Raw genomic sequence first — 18,540 nt, forward strand, 5'->3', positions numbered from 1 at the left:
AAAAGAAGAGAGTCGTATTACTTCCTGCCATCTGTTTTTCTTCTTCCCACTGAGACCCGGAAGAATTGGCTACCCATCTTTTCACCTTCCTTGCTTTCTCATTTTTTAGCTTGTATAGTTTTCATACTAAATCTATATAGTTACAGATATTACATTAGAAGGATTGTGTTTAAAATCTGGATAGGAGGTTGGATGCTTTAAAAAACTGGTAATCAGAAAATCTGAGCAAAGAAGCCTGATGACAGGGATTCTGTTAGAAGATTCTCATGTAGCAGGTTTCCAGCCAGACCACTATATAACAGGACCCACAGCAAGCATGTTTCAGAAAGCTAACAAATTTAACAAAACAAGACATCCACTGTACAACTGATTTTTTAATGGAAATATATTAGTATGACCTGTATAAATTATGAGATTCAAAACAGTGGCGCCACTATACTGCTAAACCTATGCATGAAGGTAGTGACTAGGATGGAAATCTGTCAGTGCTACAAAAATATGTATGAACAAAATAATTTTCGCCCTTTGATAAATGTACAAGATATAAAATTAGGAATATTTATATAATTTCATACTAGATATGTGAAAAATATGCCATGCTAGAACATTCTTGTTCCAAAGTTTGAAACATATTCTGTCAAAAATACTCTTCATACAATGTATGAACTTATCAATAACTTTCTGGGTATAAAGTTGTTTATGTCATAGGCAGATGAAGATCCTTCTGAATTATATGTTGATTAGAATTTTGTTTCAATTGGCACCTGGAAGAAGACAGAAAGTTCTTGTTTTAAAATACTCATCAAGTTCTGTTACAATAATCACATCTTAGAAGCTAGAATTTACCAGAGTTATCAGGTTTTTTTTATCTTGAATTTTAATGATCAAGTACCTTCCATCACTGCTTGTTTAACATAGATCCATGTGATACCACATTGTAATTCAAAGGCCTAATTTAACTTAAAGTAATGGTACAGTGTGTTGTAGCAATATCTTTCTTCACATTTATTCCAAAGGACTATGTGTGTTGGCCTGGTACATTCAGCTTTTACCCCAGTCACCACTGGCGGCCTATCCACAGCTGGTGATTTACCTTCCTTGAGGCCAAAGAGCTGGTGTTAAATGTTCCTTTTTTTTAATATGAGGAAGCCAAGGTCCACCACTGTGCTAGTTACATTTGTTAGACAATTGGTTCTAGTGTTTGGGTCAGACATGAGGTAAATGCTGTTCCTACCCTTTATCCTCCAATACTTGGTGACAATTCTGAATACGGTTACTGAGGAGAGGGTTTCTGGTGCGAGACTTTTCTTATAAGGTACTCAGGCAAGGTGCCAGTTTTATTGGGTTTCTCTGGAATCTAGTCCTGGGAGACAGAATCATGGTGCTTATGTACATTCACCTCTAACCTCAGGTCTATCAAATTTTCTGGAATGGCCTTTTCATCTGACCTTTGTTGCTGCTGTTCCAGATTTATCTTATGCTATACATTTCTTTTTCATTTCAACTACAAATTCCTTTTTTGAGACCTTTCAACTAAGAGAAATACCACCAGCCGCCTGCCATGCTTGAAGACAATCATTAAATTCTTTCTCTGGTCCCTCAATCCATTAAGTCTTTCACCAGAGAATAGAGATGGTGTACTATAGTGAACAGAAGACAGTTCTTGTCATCAGAAAGATCTTAGTGCAATCCTGTTGGGGTCACTTGGTGTGTGACCTCAAGCAAATTAGTTAAGCTCTCTGAGCCTGTTTCCTATTTTTTTTTTTCATTTGGAAAATGAAGATGTTTTCTTTGTATATTGTTATAAGGATTGAGATAATGAATGTAATACACCTGCCGTCTACCTGGCCTACAGCAGAAACCCATTTTAATTTGTGATTCTACTTTTCCCAAACTAGAAACATTGCTTTAAAGGACTGAATGTTCTAGAAATGAACATCTACAATGAAATGGGACTCTCCAGTTAAATGCTGAATTGGCAACTCACTCTAGTAAGGAAGGATAGAAACTTGTTTCATTGCTTGACTGGGCACTGTGCTAGGGACTTCTCAAGCATCTGGCTATTGGGAGGTGTGTATTAGCTTATCATTTTCATCGCTAATTCACCTGTAAATGGAAAGAGCAATACCTTCCCTGCTACGTGGATTATTACAGGGCCAGAATAAGAGCATTGTTGTAAGTGGTTTGAAAAACAAAAGAAGATATGCTCAATATTGCATTAATGGAGATCTATTATCACTATTTTTTCATCCTGTTTTTGTACGGGTCTGAGTTTCTTTTCCTGAAAACTCCCTGTGAGATTGGTTAGCATTGCTTCAATTTTCTAGGGATGAGGCACAGAGGCTCAAGCAAGTGCTGGACTTTCTGCCACATGCAGGAAGTGGTCTCACTACTTTGAAGGTTTTTTTTGTTGTGATGTCTGGGTGAAGATAAACCTGTTGAAGAATCTTACCTGATATACCCGATTACGTAATCCTCCATTTGTATTTATGGTAAAATCATTTTTTCCATATTTTTCCTGAGAAAAAGAGAATGGAAATATGGATTAGGGGCTGATTTTTTTTAATGTTGAAAAATAAAGATAAATTTAAGGAGTGCAGATGGCTACTTATGCAATTGTGAAAGTCACCAAAGAGCTGGTACCTGACTGGGATTAAACTTTGAAGTACTGTAATCTTTCTTCATCAAAATATGCAAAACAGCATCATGGATTGTTAAGAAAAATATTGAGTTTTTCACTTCACCATCAAAAAATTCATACCGGTTAAGCTTCTCAATGAAGTCATCTGAAGAGAAAAAAACAGTAACTTTTAGGAAGAAACAATTGTTTGGCTACCGGTTTCCCCTTGAGGCTAGTAATTTTACCTTCTATTTGCAAATGTGCATTTCATTGACGTTTGGTTAAGTATTTGTGGGTTGCAGTGGTATAATACTGGTCTATCTTTAGTACAATGACTTTTGGAACTAACAAATACCTTTCTAATAAAAAAAAAAAACTTTAATGCCCTCATGTAAAAAGGAGGAAGGCAAAGGAGCAAATGAAAAACAGTAGTTCCTAGAAGAAAATTCATTTAGGCAGGAGCCTAGTGAATTGATCTCCCTGCTTAATGATTAGAGTATCAAGTGTGGCTTCTTATTAAAGTTTGGGATTCTGCCAAAATGGAACATATGTTTATGGACCAGTGATATGCTGTGGTTCTTTATTGTAGCCCATTTTCCCAAAGCTGCTGGGTTTTATGAGAAAACATCTTCCTTACCACTTACCTCTAATCATCTTTGAGAAATCCCATTTTTGTAGGCACTAAACAGCATTCATTTACATAGATTACTCAACCAACTATTACGTTATGTCTGCCATGTACAAAACTCTGGCTGAGTAATAAGAAAGATCAAAAGATAAATTAGACCTGAATCTTTCCCTCAAGGAAGATAGAACATTTATATATTCCTGTGGTACTGACAGAAAACGTGTGGTATAATAATGAGGGAAAGGAGCAATCTAGTTTTTTTCCTTTATTGTTTTCTTAGTTTTAAAATAATTCCCAGCACATAGTATGTCTTCATATTTTTTGTTGAATATATAAGAGAGATAAAGATTATGTACTACGAAAATTCTGAGAAAATTCATTTAGGCAGGAGCCTAGTGAATTGATCTCCCTGCTTAATGATTAGAGTATCAAGTGTGGCTTCTTATTAAAGTTTGGGATTCTGCCAAAATGGAACATATGTTTATGGACCAGTGATATGCTGTGGTTCTTTATTGTAGCCCATTTTCCCAAAGCTGCTGGGTTTTATGAGAAAACATCTTCCTTACCACTTACCTCTAATCATCTTTGAGAAATCCCATTTTTGTAGGCACTAAACAGCATTCATTTACATAGATTACTCAACCAACTATTACGTTATGTCTGCCATGTACAAAACTCTGGCTGAGTAATAAGAAAGATCAAAAGATAAATTAGACCTGAATCTTTCCCTCAAGGAAGATAGAACATTTATATATTCCTGTGGTACTGACAGAAAACGTGTGGTATAATAATGAGGGAAAGGAGCAATCTAGTTTTTTTCCTTTATTGTTTTCTTAGTTTTAAAATAATTCCCAGCACATAGTATGTCTTCATATTTTTTGTTGAATATATAAGAGAGATAAAGATTATGTACTACGAAAATTCTGAGAAATTTTCCTCTTGGTAGGTATCTGGGAAAACTTGAGCAGATTCCATCTAAAAGTGCCTAGGATTTGGAGAAAAGTGGAGGAAGAGAAGGTACACAATTAAGAAGATGGATTCTTCTGTTTACAGGAAGCTTTCAGTGACAGAGGGAGAGGGAATGTGGAGGGCATTGTGGCCACCAGGATCTGGGTTGGAGTGAGTGGTGTGCAATGAGAAGGAAGGTGATAATCTTTGATAAAGACTGAAAAGAATGCCAGGCAACAGAGACAGCAGGAACAGATACTTTCCAAAATATCTGGGATGATGAGGAAAGGGTAAAATTGTTAGTAAATTAAAGGTTTCTGGGATCAAGGGGATATTTTTAATTATAAGGAAGACTTGACAATGGTTGAACTAATTTTCACTCCCACCAACAGTGTATAAGCACAGTGTGGCGATTCCTGAGAGGGCTGAAGACAAAAATACCATTTGACCCAGCAATTCCATTACTGGGTATATACCCAAAGGAATATAAATCATTTTGTTATAAAGACGCATGCATGCATACATTGATTGCTGCACTATTCACAATAGCAAAGACATGGACTCAAATGCCCATCAGTGATAGACTGGATAAAGAAAATGTGGTACATATACACCATGGAATACTATAAAAAAAATTTTAAAAAAGTATCCTTTGCAGTTACATGGAGTTGGAGGCCATTATCCTTAGCAAACTAATGCAGGAGCAGAAAACCAAATACTGCATATTCTCACTTATAAGTGGGAGCTAAATGATGAGAACATATGGACACATGGAGGGGAACAACCCACATTGGGGCCTATCGGAGGGTGAAGAGTGGGAGGAGGGAAAGGATCAGGAAAAATAACTAATGGGTACTAGGCTTAATATCTGGGTGACGAAATAATCTATACAATAAACCCCCATGACACGAGTTTACCTATGTAACAAACCTGCATGTGTATCCCTGAACTTAGAAGTTTTTTTAAAAAGTCTTGAAACTAGAATATGTCTGTATATTTTAGGGACAGGATCCAGTAGAAAGGGAGAGATTAAGGATGCCAATTTTATACTTTTCGAAGGACCTGTGTACCACTTGTCTCCTCTCCCTAAAAAGCTCCCCCTAAGTACTGTCAAGGTTGACTGCCTCACTTCGTTCTAGTCTCTACTCAAAATGTCATATTGCTAGACATCCCTGATCACCAGTTTTTCTTTCTCCCTCCCTCCCTCCCTCCTTTCTTTCTCTTTCTTTTTCTTTCTTTTCTTTTCTTTCTTTTTCTTTCTTTCCTTTATTTCTTTCTTTCTCTTTTTTCTTTTTCTTTCTTTCTCTTTCTCTTTCTTTCTCTTTCCTTTTTCTTTCTCTTTCTTATTTCGTCTTCTTTCTCTTTCTTTCTCTCTCTCTCTCTTCTTTCTTTCTTTCTTTTTTTTTTTTTTTTGATTTGAGATGGGGTCTTGCTCTGTCACCCAGGCTGGTGTGCAGTGGCACAATCACAGCTCACCACAGCCTTGAATCCCCAGGCTCAAGCGATCCTTCCACCTCAACCACCTGAGTAGCTGGGACTACAGGCACATGCCACCACACCCAGCTAATATATATATTTTTTTCTTTAGTATACAGGGTTTCACCATGTTGCCCAGGCTAGTCTCAAACTCTGGGGCTTAAGTGATCTGCCTGCCTCAGCTTTCTGGAGTGCTAAGATTACAGGCATGAGCCACCGCTCCCAGCCTCTGTTTCTTAACTCTGCTTTTTTCTTAGCACTTATCACTACCTGAAATATGCTTTTGTTTGTTTATTATGTGGCTTTCCTATGAGGCTATAAGCTTCATGAGGACAGGGGCTTGTCAGATTCACTGCTGTATTCCCAGCACCCAGAACAGTGCCTAATAAATAATAGGTATCCAATAAGTCTTTACTGAATGCCCATCATGTCCTAGGATCTAGGGAAGAGACAGGGAGAAGGTAAGCAAGAACAATACCTGCCCTGGAAGAGATATAGTCTAGTAGGGACAGAAACTGAACTGCAAAATTATGTGATATGTGCATATTCTGTAGATACAAACAGTCTGAAGACCCAGTGCTCTGCCTGGGGAAGCAAGGATGTTTTCAGTTATTGTCGGAAAAAGTCTTGAAGAAGACTTCTTTCAGAAAATGGGATGGGAGAGCATTATAGGGATGGACAAGGATATTAGTTAGAAAGTCCTTCTAGAAGGCCTAGTTGAGAAATAAGAAGGGTCTAGATTAAAGTTCTGGAAATGGAGAGGAAGAGACTGATTTAAGAGGAAATATTTATAGGACCCGGTGACTCACTGACTAGAGTGAAGGAGAGGAGAAATTGGTGATGGTTTCAGGGTTTCTATCTGGAAAACTAGGTAAGCAGTGATGCAGTGATGGTGATAGGAAAGAAGTATTTTTGGGAGGGGGAGTCATATACGTAGTTTTAAAAACGTGTATCTGAGGTGCCTGGGGGACGTCCACAGTCGAGTCCATTGATCTGCAGCTCAGAAGAAAGGTCTGGGCTGGAGGTATAGTTTGGGGATTCATTAACAAGTAGATACACATGAAATCATAAACATGTAGGAAATTGACCAGAAAGAGTCTGTGGAATTAGAACTATGGTATAGAGTGTAAGGTTGAAGCTTGGGGGAGACTGAAAGTGGGAGAAGAACCAATGTCAGACCCTGAGGAGATGTTTGAGAGGTAGGAGGTGAATCAGAACTGTCCTGCCAGAGTTAGGGAGGGAGAGAGTTTCAAAGACAAATGCTAGAGAGAGTGCCAGATGCTCGAGTAAGCTGCTGCAGAGGGACCTGAGACGAAGGCAGTTAATCCTGACAATCTGGACATCGCCGATAACCTTGGCAAGGATGGTCTCATCAGCAGGTGAAGCTAAACCAAATTGTTATGGGCTGGAGAGTGCAAGGGAAGGGAGGAAGAGAGACAGAAAACAAGACTACCTTTTCAGGAAGTTTAGAGGGAAAAATAGTTAACATATTCCTCCTTTGTTGCCTATGAAATCAGGATTCAAATTGTAGAATGTATTTAATTACATATCAACATAACTAAAATACAAAGATGCTGTTTCCATAGGGATTTTTATTGGGTTGGCTGCATATTAGATTTTCATCATGATTATATAAAATACTCATTCTTTGGAGAGGCTGTCTAGATTGAGAGTTGGCAGTGAGCCTGAAGTGATTGTCAGAACATAAAAATAAAGCCACTTACCATCAGTTCCAACGATATACACATCTACCTTGATCCTGATAAATTCTTGCAAAATCTGTTAAAAAGTATATCTTCCTTAGGGAACAGTTTCACTTGTCAGAAATATAAAGAAAACAATCAGAATTATACCTTATGGGTGATATATTGCTTTTAGAAGCTTTAACTTTTTGAAAAGAGATAATAGTGTCAGGAGATACTAAAGTTAAAAACAAGGCTCTATGACAGAAATAAACCCAAATAAAGGAGCCCTTCTCCTCAGTAAGAAGTTAAAAATGATCATTCTTGAAGGAAGTATTATGGGAAAATGTTCTGTCTCAAACTCATAAGAACAACTCTGATTTAATTTTAAAATAGTGTCTTCTTTGGGATGATCTCAACTAGAGCTTTCTTGCTACATAAAAGTTTTAAAAAAGAACCTATGAACCATGAGTTGCTAATTATTCTTGTCCACAATGAATGGATGTATCTAGCACCAATGAATCTTTATACATTTTTCTGGCCTCTAGGCTAAGAATAAATACCAGTAGTGATATGAGTACAATCATGTAAGGTAAGAAAAGAAAAGTAGCTTAGTTTGATCAGGTTAGATGATCATTAATATCATTGCCATCATCAGTAAACACTTTCAGAACCTCTTCTAGGCACTTAACTAAGAATTAGAGCCCCTGTCCTTTGTGTCATACTGCTAGAACCAAAAAATAAATGTGTGTGTGTGAGAGTGAAAATGCAGAAACAAAAGCTAAAGTAATCAAAAGCTAAAATAAACAAAAACCAAAACCAAAAAAGAAAAGAAAATGCAAGTAGACTTGAGAGTTACATGATGTTAACATTTAAAAAAAATTCTTCCATTTTCTAATTTTGTGTCCAGTTCACCCATGCTTAATAGGTCTTATCTTAGGTCAGCTCTCACTTGGGCAGATTTTTGTGAAAACCCAAGAAAAAGAGAGAAAGATGTAGAATTTCTTAAATTTTCTTTTTATATGTTTCTGCATTTCTGTTAGAAACTAATTTATTTTAGAAATGTGATTAATCTGTGGAAAGAAAACAGACTGCAATCTGATTGTTTCAGTCGTGTTTTGAAATCACATCTGACATTTATTCTTTCATATATCTATTTGGGTTTTAGCCAAGTGAAATTTCATCAGCTTATAATGGATGAGGATAAAACAAAAGGATCCACTCTTACATTTTTTCCCAGGACCTTTCCAGATCTTCTCTGATTTCAGAATAATTTAGATACAATGCCCACAAAGATTTGAAAACACCACAGAATTGAAATTTGAAAGAAATGTGAGCATAGTTGTCCACCAGCAGATTCAGCATACATTAGAACTGTAGATTTGATTCACCAATACAGTACTCAGTCTCATGGAAAATGCCCTTTTCAAGAGTCCACTGAACGCCACCTTTCCCTCTATGGAATAGTGTAAGATTGTCGTTTGCTTCTAATGTACGTTACCTAAAGGAGCATCCTTCCACAAATACAGTTTTTTTTGTTGCTGTTTTTGAGGCAGAGTATCACTGTTGCTGGAGTGCAGTGGTGCAATTTCGGCTCACTGCAATTGCCACCTCCCAGGTTCAAGCCGTTCTCCTGCCTCAGCCTCCTGAGTAGCTGGGATTATAGGTGCACGCCACCACACCCAGCTGATTTTTGTATTTTTAGTAGAGACCGGGCTTCACCGTGTTGGCCAGGCTGGTCTCGAAGTCCTGACCTCAGGTGATCCACCCACCTCGGCCTCCCAAAGTGCTGGGATTACAGGCATGAGCCACTGTGCCCAGCCCACAAATACAATTTTTTTTTTTACCTTTAGTCATTGATTGGTTGTTTCCATTAAGAACAAAAGAAATTACCGATTTAAGGCCCCTCATTGAAGAAACATCAAGAAAGGACACTGCTGAAAAGTCGAGAATGAGGCTGTGGAGGCTGATTTTGGGGACCTCAATGTTGAGAGGAAGATCATCATTCCAGTCAATCTGGAAAGGCAGGTCTGTGGTATTGATTGGCTGGTCCAGTACTTCTATCTGATTGTTGTCCAGCTCTTCATCGGAATCTTTTATGGTGTCAACAGTACATATAAATCCTTTCTGCAAGAGAGGATAACAAGCATGAAAACTGTGACCAAGAAAAACATTGTGTATGTCAGAGATAGCCAGTGAGTTTCAGAAGCACTGATTCTGAGTTGAGCCAAACGATGGGATTGGACTAGGTCTGGTGGCTCATGCCTGTAATCCCAGTACTTTAGGAAACTGAGGTGGGAGGATCGCTTGAGCCCAGGGGTTTGAGACCAGCCAGGGCAACATGGTGAGACTCCATCTCTGCAAAAAATAAAAAAGTTAGCCAGGCGTGGTGGCACATGTGCTTGTAGTTTCAGCTACTTGGGAGGCGGAGGTGGGAGGGTCACTTGAGTCTGGGAGGTCAAGGCTGCAATGAGCTGTGATCGCACCACTGCGCTCCAGCCTAGGCCACAGAGCGAGACACTGTTTCAAAACAACAACAAGATTGAAGACAGTTGTGTTTGGTACTTTTCCCAGGAGAATAAAAATTTTAGGGAGACCCTCAAAAGGATGTCATTTTAAAATTTAACACTCATTGACACATGAAATCCCTTGTTTATCTGGCATTTCATTTAAAGGAATGGAACTAACACCTTGAATCATCCTTTACTAAGCTTTTAGCTATAATGCATAGAAATGTGGTCAAGGAACTTACTGGTGTCACTTGTAGCAAGCCTTGCTTCTGCAGTTTTCGGATTTTCCTCAAAGCTTTGTTGCGTTTGCGTAGAATTCGAAGTGGACTAAAGCCAACCTGAGAAACCCATTGATGTGTTACAAGAGTACTGAATATTCTGTTATTTCTATAGCATAATTCTAACAACTTTAACTGGAGTGATTTGAGGGATTGGGACAGATAATAAAAATATTTGTGACAAAATTTAAAAGTGGTTTAAACAACATCAGCAACAATATTGGGTCAGACCCATGGTCTGCTCCACCTGTATGCAGTTATCAACAGTCAAAAGCTTTTGTATAACACAGTCCAGGATTCATCCATAAATTATCCATGAATGGACATAAACTCTATTTGAATCTGTTTGTGTTTGGAACCTACACAACTCTTAGGGAATTTTATTTTACTTATTTTCTATTTATTGAGTACGAGTGGCACCTACATAAGTATTCTGCTTGTATGTAATTTTTATCTTATTAAAATTTATAATTGTATGTTATTTATTATTGTATAATTTTATTTCATAATTTTAGTATTATATTTGAGGCTAATCTTTGTTTTTTCAACACTAATGAATTCTTATTGCTGTAATATTTAGTTACAGATAAATAAGAGAGGAGGATCAAATTATGTAATAAAAAATCCTTGGCCAGGCATGGTGGCTCAAGCCTCTAATCCTAGCACTTTGGGAGGCCGAGGTGGGAGGATTGCGTGAGGCCACGAGTTCAAGGCCAGCCTGGGCAACAAAGCAAGCCCTCGTCTCTACAAAAAATTTAAAACTTAGCGGGGTGTAGTGGCACATGTCTGGAGTCTCATCTCCTTGGGGGACTGAGGTAGGGGAATTGCTCAAACCCAGGAGTTTGAGGTTGCAGTGAGCTGTGATCATGCCAGCCTGGGTGATAAAGCGAGACCTTGTCTGAAAGAAAAAAAAAAAAAGTCCTTGACAAAAAATATAGTTAGATGGACGTTTTCTAGAGTAATCAAAAAGGGCAGTACAGAAAACCAAATATACAATATAATCTCATTTTGCAAAAACAACAAAAAACTCGGTAGAAAAATATCTGATGCATATCAAACTAATAATAATAGTTAAGGTTTAAGGCAGAGGCTCTATGCAAGGTACAGAGTAGACCAAAGGCGTGATTCAAGAGGGAGGACTGAGCTTTTTTTCTTAACTGTCAAGAATGCTTCCTTGTCATCATCTCTCCAGTTTGCCAGGGACACTCAGTATTTATTGTTATTCAATATTAACTATTCATTTACAACTGTTATACTGAATCTCTTTGAGGATGCGGTCAAATATTAAATGCTCCTTCATTGTTTGTGAAGTTGATACCCAGAGAAAATCTGTAGGATGATACCTACTAAAAGCTAGCAGCCCACAACTTGGTAAATTTCTTTTACTCTACATCAGAATTTGAGAAAAGGATTCTTCTATATTAGATGTCATCTGAAGAGGCTTCTTTCCCAACCTATTAACAAACTCCCCATAAGGTAGTTTCATCTGCTCTGGGACATGGGACAAAAAATACTGACACAACCCCACCTCAACATATGTGACACAACCCAGCCTCAACAATGACCTTACAGAACAATGACATTCCCAGATATTCAGTAAGATTACAAGGAAAAAAAATAAATAACCCCAAACCTTACAGCATCAATAAGTTTCTGCCTAAAGAAACCAATGTTTGCAAAGTAGATAGGAGATGGACATCTGAAAATTTTCACTCCTTCTGGCTCATACATCTATAAGGCAGAGAAGCAGTGTTAGGTGGTGCCCATTAGATCCATAGTTAATATCATTTAGCAAATCAAAGAAAAAAATGAATCTCCCTTACATCATAATAATCTTTTTTATTCTTATAGATGTTGCTTCTTCCAATATTAGCCAGCGTGCTGCATTTTGGACTGTAGGGAGAAAAGCACCGAGTAAATCATTCATGTATGTTTGTTAAGCCTATAAGGCTAACACTGATTTTTTCCCAGCATATCAAAGCAGTCTCACTTTTCAAAATGTAAAAGGTTGGGGAATCATCATGCCGTCAGAGACTCTGGGAGGTGAACACCTTGTTTTACTTATCTTTGTGTCCTCTCACAGCACCTAAAAAGTGCCTCCCATTTGTCATGTTACAGTTTACAAAGCATTCCATATGCTTTTGCCATTTTGATTGTGAATATCACAGTTATTCCATGAGGTGAGGCAGATATGATTACCCAGTTGTATGGATGAGGACATGGAAAAGTAAAATGACTTGCTTATGACCATTCAGTTTGTCTCTATGTTTGATGGGTTCCCAGTAAAAACTGGAGTGAAATATAAATAAATGAAAGAGTTCAGGAGTATTTCACTATGGATGTATTCCATCAGTCAGGGATTGACTTTGTGATAACAATTTCTGTTCTAGAACTCCTTAGTTCCCAAGGAAGCCTCTTTTTCTGTCACACCAAGTAATTCAAAATAGGCTCAGCAACCACATGATAGTGATGTTACATGGCAGAGATTTTAAAAAATCAAGGCTGGTCGCCATGGCTCATGACTGTAATCCCAGCACTTTGGCAGGCTAAGGCGGGCGGATCACCCAAGGTCAGGAGTTCACGAACCAGCCTGGCCAACACGGTGAAACCCTGTCTCCAGTAAAAATACAAAAATTAGCCAGTGGCAGGCACCTATAGTCAGCTACTTGGGAGGCTGAGGCAGAAGAATTGCTTGAACCCAGGAGGCAGAGGTTGCAGTGAGCCGAGATTGCACCATTGCACTCTGGCCTGGGCGACAAGAGCGAAACTCTGTCTCAAAAACTAATAAATAAATAAATTAAAAAAAATTAAAAAGATGCTTGGACTGAATGATTATTAAAAATCAAGAATTCCAAATGGCTTTTGCGGAATTTTAGGGTAAGAGGGGCCTTTGAGAAGTTCTCTAATCCAGCTCCATATTTTAAAGGTACGAGTGCAATCTAACAACCTATAAAGAGGAAATCCATCCACTAGATGGAAAGAATCTCACAATGTCAGTAACACATTTCCATGTTTAACAAGTACAAGGCAAAGACATTAAACTTGCTTGGAATAGAATTACTTCTGGTTTATAGCTGGGCGAATAGACTCAGAGATTTATATGATTTATTTGAACTGGAGTCAAAGCCAGAAGCAGACCAACAGCAGGTCTCCTCCCTGGGCCGATGTTCTAAAGCTGGGCCATGCTATTGCCCTTCAGGCCTTGAGATGAGCAACTGGAGGGAGGATAAACTGCCCCATCCTGATAGAAATGCACACCTATCAACCAACTACTGTTCTCTTAGCCAGTGACATTTGTTTTTTCTCTTCTGATTTGGGCAGGTCCAAGCCTGCCAGGATGCAGAGCACTTTGAGCACTCACAATTGGGTCCTGAACACGATGGTTAGCAGTTGAAATGCCACACTAGCTGCCAGGCCTAACCCGAGTCCCAGGACAATGGTGAAGATGAAGGTCACGATCCAAATTAACTGTGAAAAGAAAGCAACACATACACTACAATTTACTTTGATTAAAGTACAATGTCGAGACGGGGTCTTTTAAAAAAACTTTTTTTTTTTTTTTTTTTTTTTTTGTAGAGACAGTGAGACCTTGTCCCTATAAAAAAAAATTTAAAAATTTGCCAGATGTGGTGGAAGTTGAAAGTTGTCATCTTGGGCCAGGGAGCAAAGTGCACAGAAGACACTTTTCCCAAGAGGTCATTTCTGCTGACTCAGGTTCTGGACCACAGAAACACACACAAATATAAGAGGATTCGAAGAAAGTATATTTATTTCTAATCCCATCTCCAACTCATTTAGGAAATGGAATTATCTGTCACAGTGATAATTATAATTGCAAAAACCGCAATTACTTTTGCACCAACCTAATGGAACCAGCTGCTGTTCATTAAAATCAGCAAATTAGACTGGGCGTGAAGGCTCACACCTGTAATGCCAGCACTTTGGGAGGCTGAGGTGGGAGGATCACTTAAGGCCAGGAGTTCAAGACTAGCCTGGGCAACATAGTGAGAATCTGTTTCTACAAAAAATAAAAAAAAATAGCTGAGGATGGTGGTGTGCAGCTGTAGTCACAGCTACTCAGGAGGCTGAGGCAGGGGGATTGCCTGAGCCCAGGAGTTTGAGGTTATAGTGAGCTAGGATGGCACCATTGCACTCCAGCCTGGGTGACAGAGGGAGATCCTGTATCTTAAAAAAAAAAATCAGCAAAGTACCCGGTAGAGCTTATACTAATGTTTTACTCTTGGTCTGCTGATTTAATTAATGGTTGCTATCTTTATAAGAATTTTAGCATGCCAAAAGGGTGTTAAAACGCCCCACAAAAGTAAACCAAGTGTAGTTTACTAGTTATGATCTCTAAATACTTAAGGGTATGTTAACAGGCATTTTTACACCACAGACTTTGACCCTGTTAAAATAGCAAAGCATGTGAGAGCAAGGGGGAGCCTTTCCAAATGAGAGTATTTCCAAAAGGAATGTTCAGAAATTAAGTTCTTCACAGATTTGTGGAAACAAACACATTATGTAATGAACAGAAGCCATGCATACCCTAAATTCAGAGAGTTTCTGTGGTATTTGGGATTACTGCAAGAACTTTTAGAATAGGCCTAAGGAAGTTCTAGACTAGTTTTTCATGGAGTCCATTCTTTTAAATTAAAAGTAGCCCATTTAAAAAAAAGTAAAGTCCCAGAAAATGATCATTAGAGTATGCAATTTAAAAATAGCAAATCAAACAAAGGTTTTTTTGAACAGACATATAGAAACAATATTTCACTTAGTTTACAATATAAACATGTATTTCACATTAGCGTTAAAATGCTATTGTGATTTATCTCTCTTTCAAATACTATTGCCTCTACTTACACAATCATATTTATCCTTTCGCCACAATCTGCCTATTTCAGCAAACTGCATCAGCATTCCCTTTAAGTTTCCCAGTGCTAAAGCTGCCAGGACGGACTGTGAAAAACACAAACATCAGATGTACTTTAAGTTAATGAAATAAACCGTATGGAAGCAAAGGTGAAGGCTCTAGATTAAGTGTGTGCTTTAAACGGCCTCAAAGCAAATCAAAGCATTACATCCTTTTCCGGTGTGCGATGCCACACAAGACACACCAGAACTGGGACTCTGACCTGTTCCTATGAATGACTTTGTCCCCACAACAGTGACAAGGCCTAGGCTGCTCTTGTGATTATGAGATAGATGATCTGATGGCGTTTAGTAGCCTGCACCTTGGGACAGAGAAAGGCAGACCTTCAGACCTATGACAGATAAACACTTGGAATAAATTCCTCCCAAGCAGAGCCAGTCTAATGTGTGTTTGTTTATTGGAGTCAAGGAGATGGGGGTTGCTCTTTGTTAAAAAAAAAAAAATAATAGCTTGGGGAGCTTGAGGTCCTGGAATGAGATGACTTGAGGAGGGCTTTCTGGGACAGCATGAAACATATCTATCTAGTTCCTGCTATATCCCCAGAACCTACTATGTTAAATGCATACAGGAGGGGCTTTAAAATTAGTCAGTGAATGAGTGGCTGAGCCAATGAATGAATATTTCCCAGGCCAGTACTAATCCCTATAGCCACGCTTCAGGCTTCCAATTCTTCCACAGCCAGAATGTGATCTTTTGTCTTGCAGGAATTGTGATAGTTAAGGTGAAAAATGCTGAATAGCTAAGTATATTCTCTTCATTCTTTGGATTTTAACATAACTGTAGGAACATGCCCCTCACCCTCTCGTTCCCCCTGCCAGTTTAAGTTATTTTATTCTGAATGGACTGTGGAATTTGTATACTGCTATACCATGAAAACATAGTGTACAAAGAAAAGCCAAACACAGTTTTTATTTTTATATCTTAAGGACAGTTGAACTGATCTGCCTATTTCTCATTTTCACAGGTAATCCTTATAATATCCTATCTAAGCAACTAATTTTACTAACTGTGAGAATAGAGGTCACAGTTTAGAAGAAATATGGTCTTAAGTGACTTTTAAAAAATTTGGCACACAAGTGAATACCAGTTAAAAAATGGTGAAAATTGAATAAAGTCTGTAATCTACTTAACATACTATACTAATGTATAGTACTGATATTGTACGACAGCTATGTAAGATGTCACCATTGTGGTAGCTAGGCGAAGAAGTCAGAGGACTGTACAACAGGCCTCTCCATTTTGCAGGACTTTTAATTCTCTAAGTATAAAATATGTCAAGAGACACCTGTGCGAAGAGACGTTTTTTTTTCACTGGGCATTATTTCCCCCCAGTCAGTATTCTACAGAAAAACAATTTGAAATAATTTACGATGACATACATATACAACAGAGTACTTTTAAAGTAAAGATTACAGAGCATTAAGAAATCATAGAAAGGAAAGGGGGATAATTTCCGCAGGAACCTGTTATCTGTACTGCATTTGATATAAAGGATTAAATGAAGAGAAAATGCTTAGAGCTCTGCTGACATGCAGTGAGCACTCAACAAATATCTATTATGAGCTTTTATTATGGGTTATTTTGCCTTCATATGATAAAAAGAAGCAAAATAGTTATTTGGGTGTTTGAAACAAAGACATTCCTGACCACAATGGCCTAAAAAGAACATATCACAGGACCCTTTATAAAACGGGCTTTGATTACATCTTAGACAAGATTTGGTAATTATTTCTTTAGTGTCTCCAAATTGATGTGAGCTAGGTAGAACTCAAGTTTACACCCGGGGAGAAGCATGAGAGGGTGGAGTTCTCTCTGTAGGAGTGAGTGTGTGTGCGTTTATTTTTATTGAGATACATTCTTCTATTTCTTTAGTGGTGACTTTTTCATTCCTTTTATGCCACTTGTTTTGAAATCAGAAGTATAGCCTATGGAGAATGCATATTTTTGGCAAATTGTTCTCTGCCCTGCTTGAAGATGGATTTGGCCAGTGAGCTTTTTGAGATGACCACACTGGGAGTCCAGAAACCTGGGACCAAAGTCACCGTTCGGCTACCAACCAACAAGGAAAAAAGGCCTAGGTAACAGCCAATAGACATTGGTGGGCTGTATCATATCTCTATGTCCGTTGTAGCCAGGAGTGTAATACAATGTAGAATAATAATAATATTAACAATAATGACTATCATTTATCAAGTATTTATCATATGCCAAACCCTCAGCTAAGTAGTTCACATACATGATCTTATTTATTTTTATAGTCACTCTGTGTAGTGGGTATTATTTCCCTTTCTATTTTACAAATGTGGCGCTTGAGGTTCAGCAAGGTTAAGTAATTTGCCCAAAATCACACAGATAATAAGTACCAGAGCTAGGATTAGAAGGAGGTCAACAGGGCTCCATGTACCACCTCAAAATTATATTAAAACCACAAGGAACAATATATTTACTGTCATCTTGTTTCCTAGAGAGCCTTTGCTTTCCAGGGTCTGATGGTACGTTTTATATCTGAGTGCTGCAGCAGTTTACAAAGTATTAAACTAAACCCTCAAGCTTATAGGTGGAGGAGCATGACAGTAGGGCTGGGAGGTCTGTGCTGGCTGTTCACTCCCATCCCACAATCCAACAGTGTTGGTCTTGGAGTTAAACCAAAGTTCTAGAAGCTTCAGGGTGTGTTCCTAAGAACGAGTTGTGTGGCTGGTAGCGCCGTTCTCTGAATTAGATAGAGGGCCTGATTACTTTAACCTTTAAGAAAACCTCTACTCAGTCCATGCATGTTGAAGGTGCGGTGCCAGGGTGCCCTCCTATTTCAACATTAATTCTACTTGGGACTATGCACATGCAAAGTGTAGAGGAGATAAGGCAGGTTGGGCGTCTGTGTTCCTAACATTCACAACACGTTGCCAGGGGAAAATAAATATTTTTGGCTCACACAGAGTATTGGCTAAGAAGAGTACTTGAGAGTTTGTCATTACCTCATTTCCCCTAGTTTAGTTTGTGCTTTCAGAATTTAATAACCGGGGTCCTTGATTTACCACCAAAAGTAGAGATGCTATCCAAAGACAGTGTTACCTTTTGTAGAGGCGCCAGGAGAAATCCAATGGCTAGAATGACAATCAGCACGATGATGGCACCAATAAGCCCAGCAATCTGGGAGGATAAAAAAATTATCATCACCAACTCAACTTTTCCCCTGGCTTGAATTTCCTAGTTACTAACGCTAGGACAGTGCTTGCAGCAAAGATCTTGACATACCTGTGTTTTGCCTCCTGTGCTCTCCTGAACTGCTGATCTGGAGAGGGCAGTACTCCCAGCAAATCCTCTGAATATTCCACAGACTATGTTACCCAATCCCAAGGCTATTAACTCCTGACAGGAAAACAAGAAGGAACCTTTTTCAGAAGTGGCACCATTGATATTATGTGTGCAAAATATTATTTAAAGTTGCCCAATGAGACCCAGTGTAGTTTG

General features: G+C 38.4%; 1 protein-coding gene across 1 annotated transcript in view; it reads right to left on the bottom strand.

Annotated features, from left to right (window-relative positions):
• Positions 1-356: 356 nt before the first annotated feature.
• Positions 357-18,540, bottom strand: part of SLC26A3 (solute carrier family 26 member 3) — a 38,508-nt gene continuing 20,324 nt past the window's right edge. Inside the window, exons 10-21 of the mRNA XM_055283640.2 lie at positions 18,325-18,438; positions 18,142-18,219; positions 15,003-15,098; positions 13,504-13,610; positions 11,966-12,035; positions 11,781-11,873; positions 10,107-10,202; positions 9,248-9,481; positions 7,397-7,451; positions 2,644-2,786; positions 2,453-2,518; positions 357-764 (exon numbers count right to left, since the gene is read on the bottom strand). Of these exons, the coding sequence (XP_055139615.1) occupies positions 741-764; positions 2,453-2,518; positions 2,644-2,786; positions 7,397-7,451; positions 9,248-9,481; positions 10,107-10,202; positions 11,781-11,873; positions 11,966-12,035; positions 13,504-13,610; positions 15,003-15,098; positions 18,142-18,219; positions 18,325-18,438 (1,176 nt within the window). The 3' untranslated portion in view covers positions 357-740. The remainder of the gene's footprint in view (positions 765-2,452; positions 2,519-2,643; positions 2,787-7,396; positions 7,452-9,247; positions 9,482-10,106; positions 10,203-11,780; positions 11,874-11,965; positions 12,036-13,503; positions 13,611-15,002; positions 15,099-18,141; positions 18,220-18,324; positions 18,439-18,540) is intronic.

The sequence above is a fragment of the Symphalangus syndactylus genome, chromosome 6, assembly GCF_028878055.3.
Source record: "Symphalangus syndactylus isolate Jambi chromosome 6, NHGRI_mSymSyn1-v2.1_pri, whole genome shotgun sequence".
NCBI lineage: Eukaryota > Metazoa > Chordata > Mammalia > Primates > Hylobatidae > Symphalangus > Symphalangus syndactylus.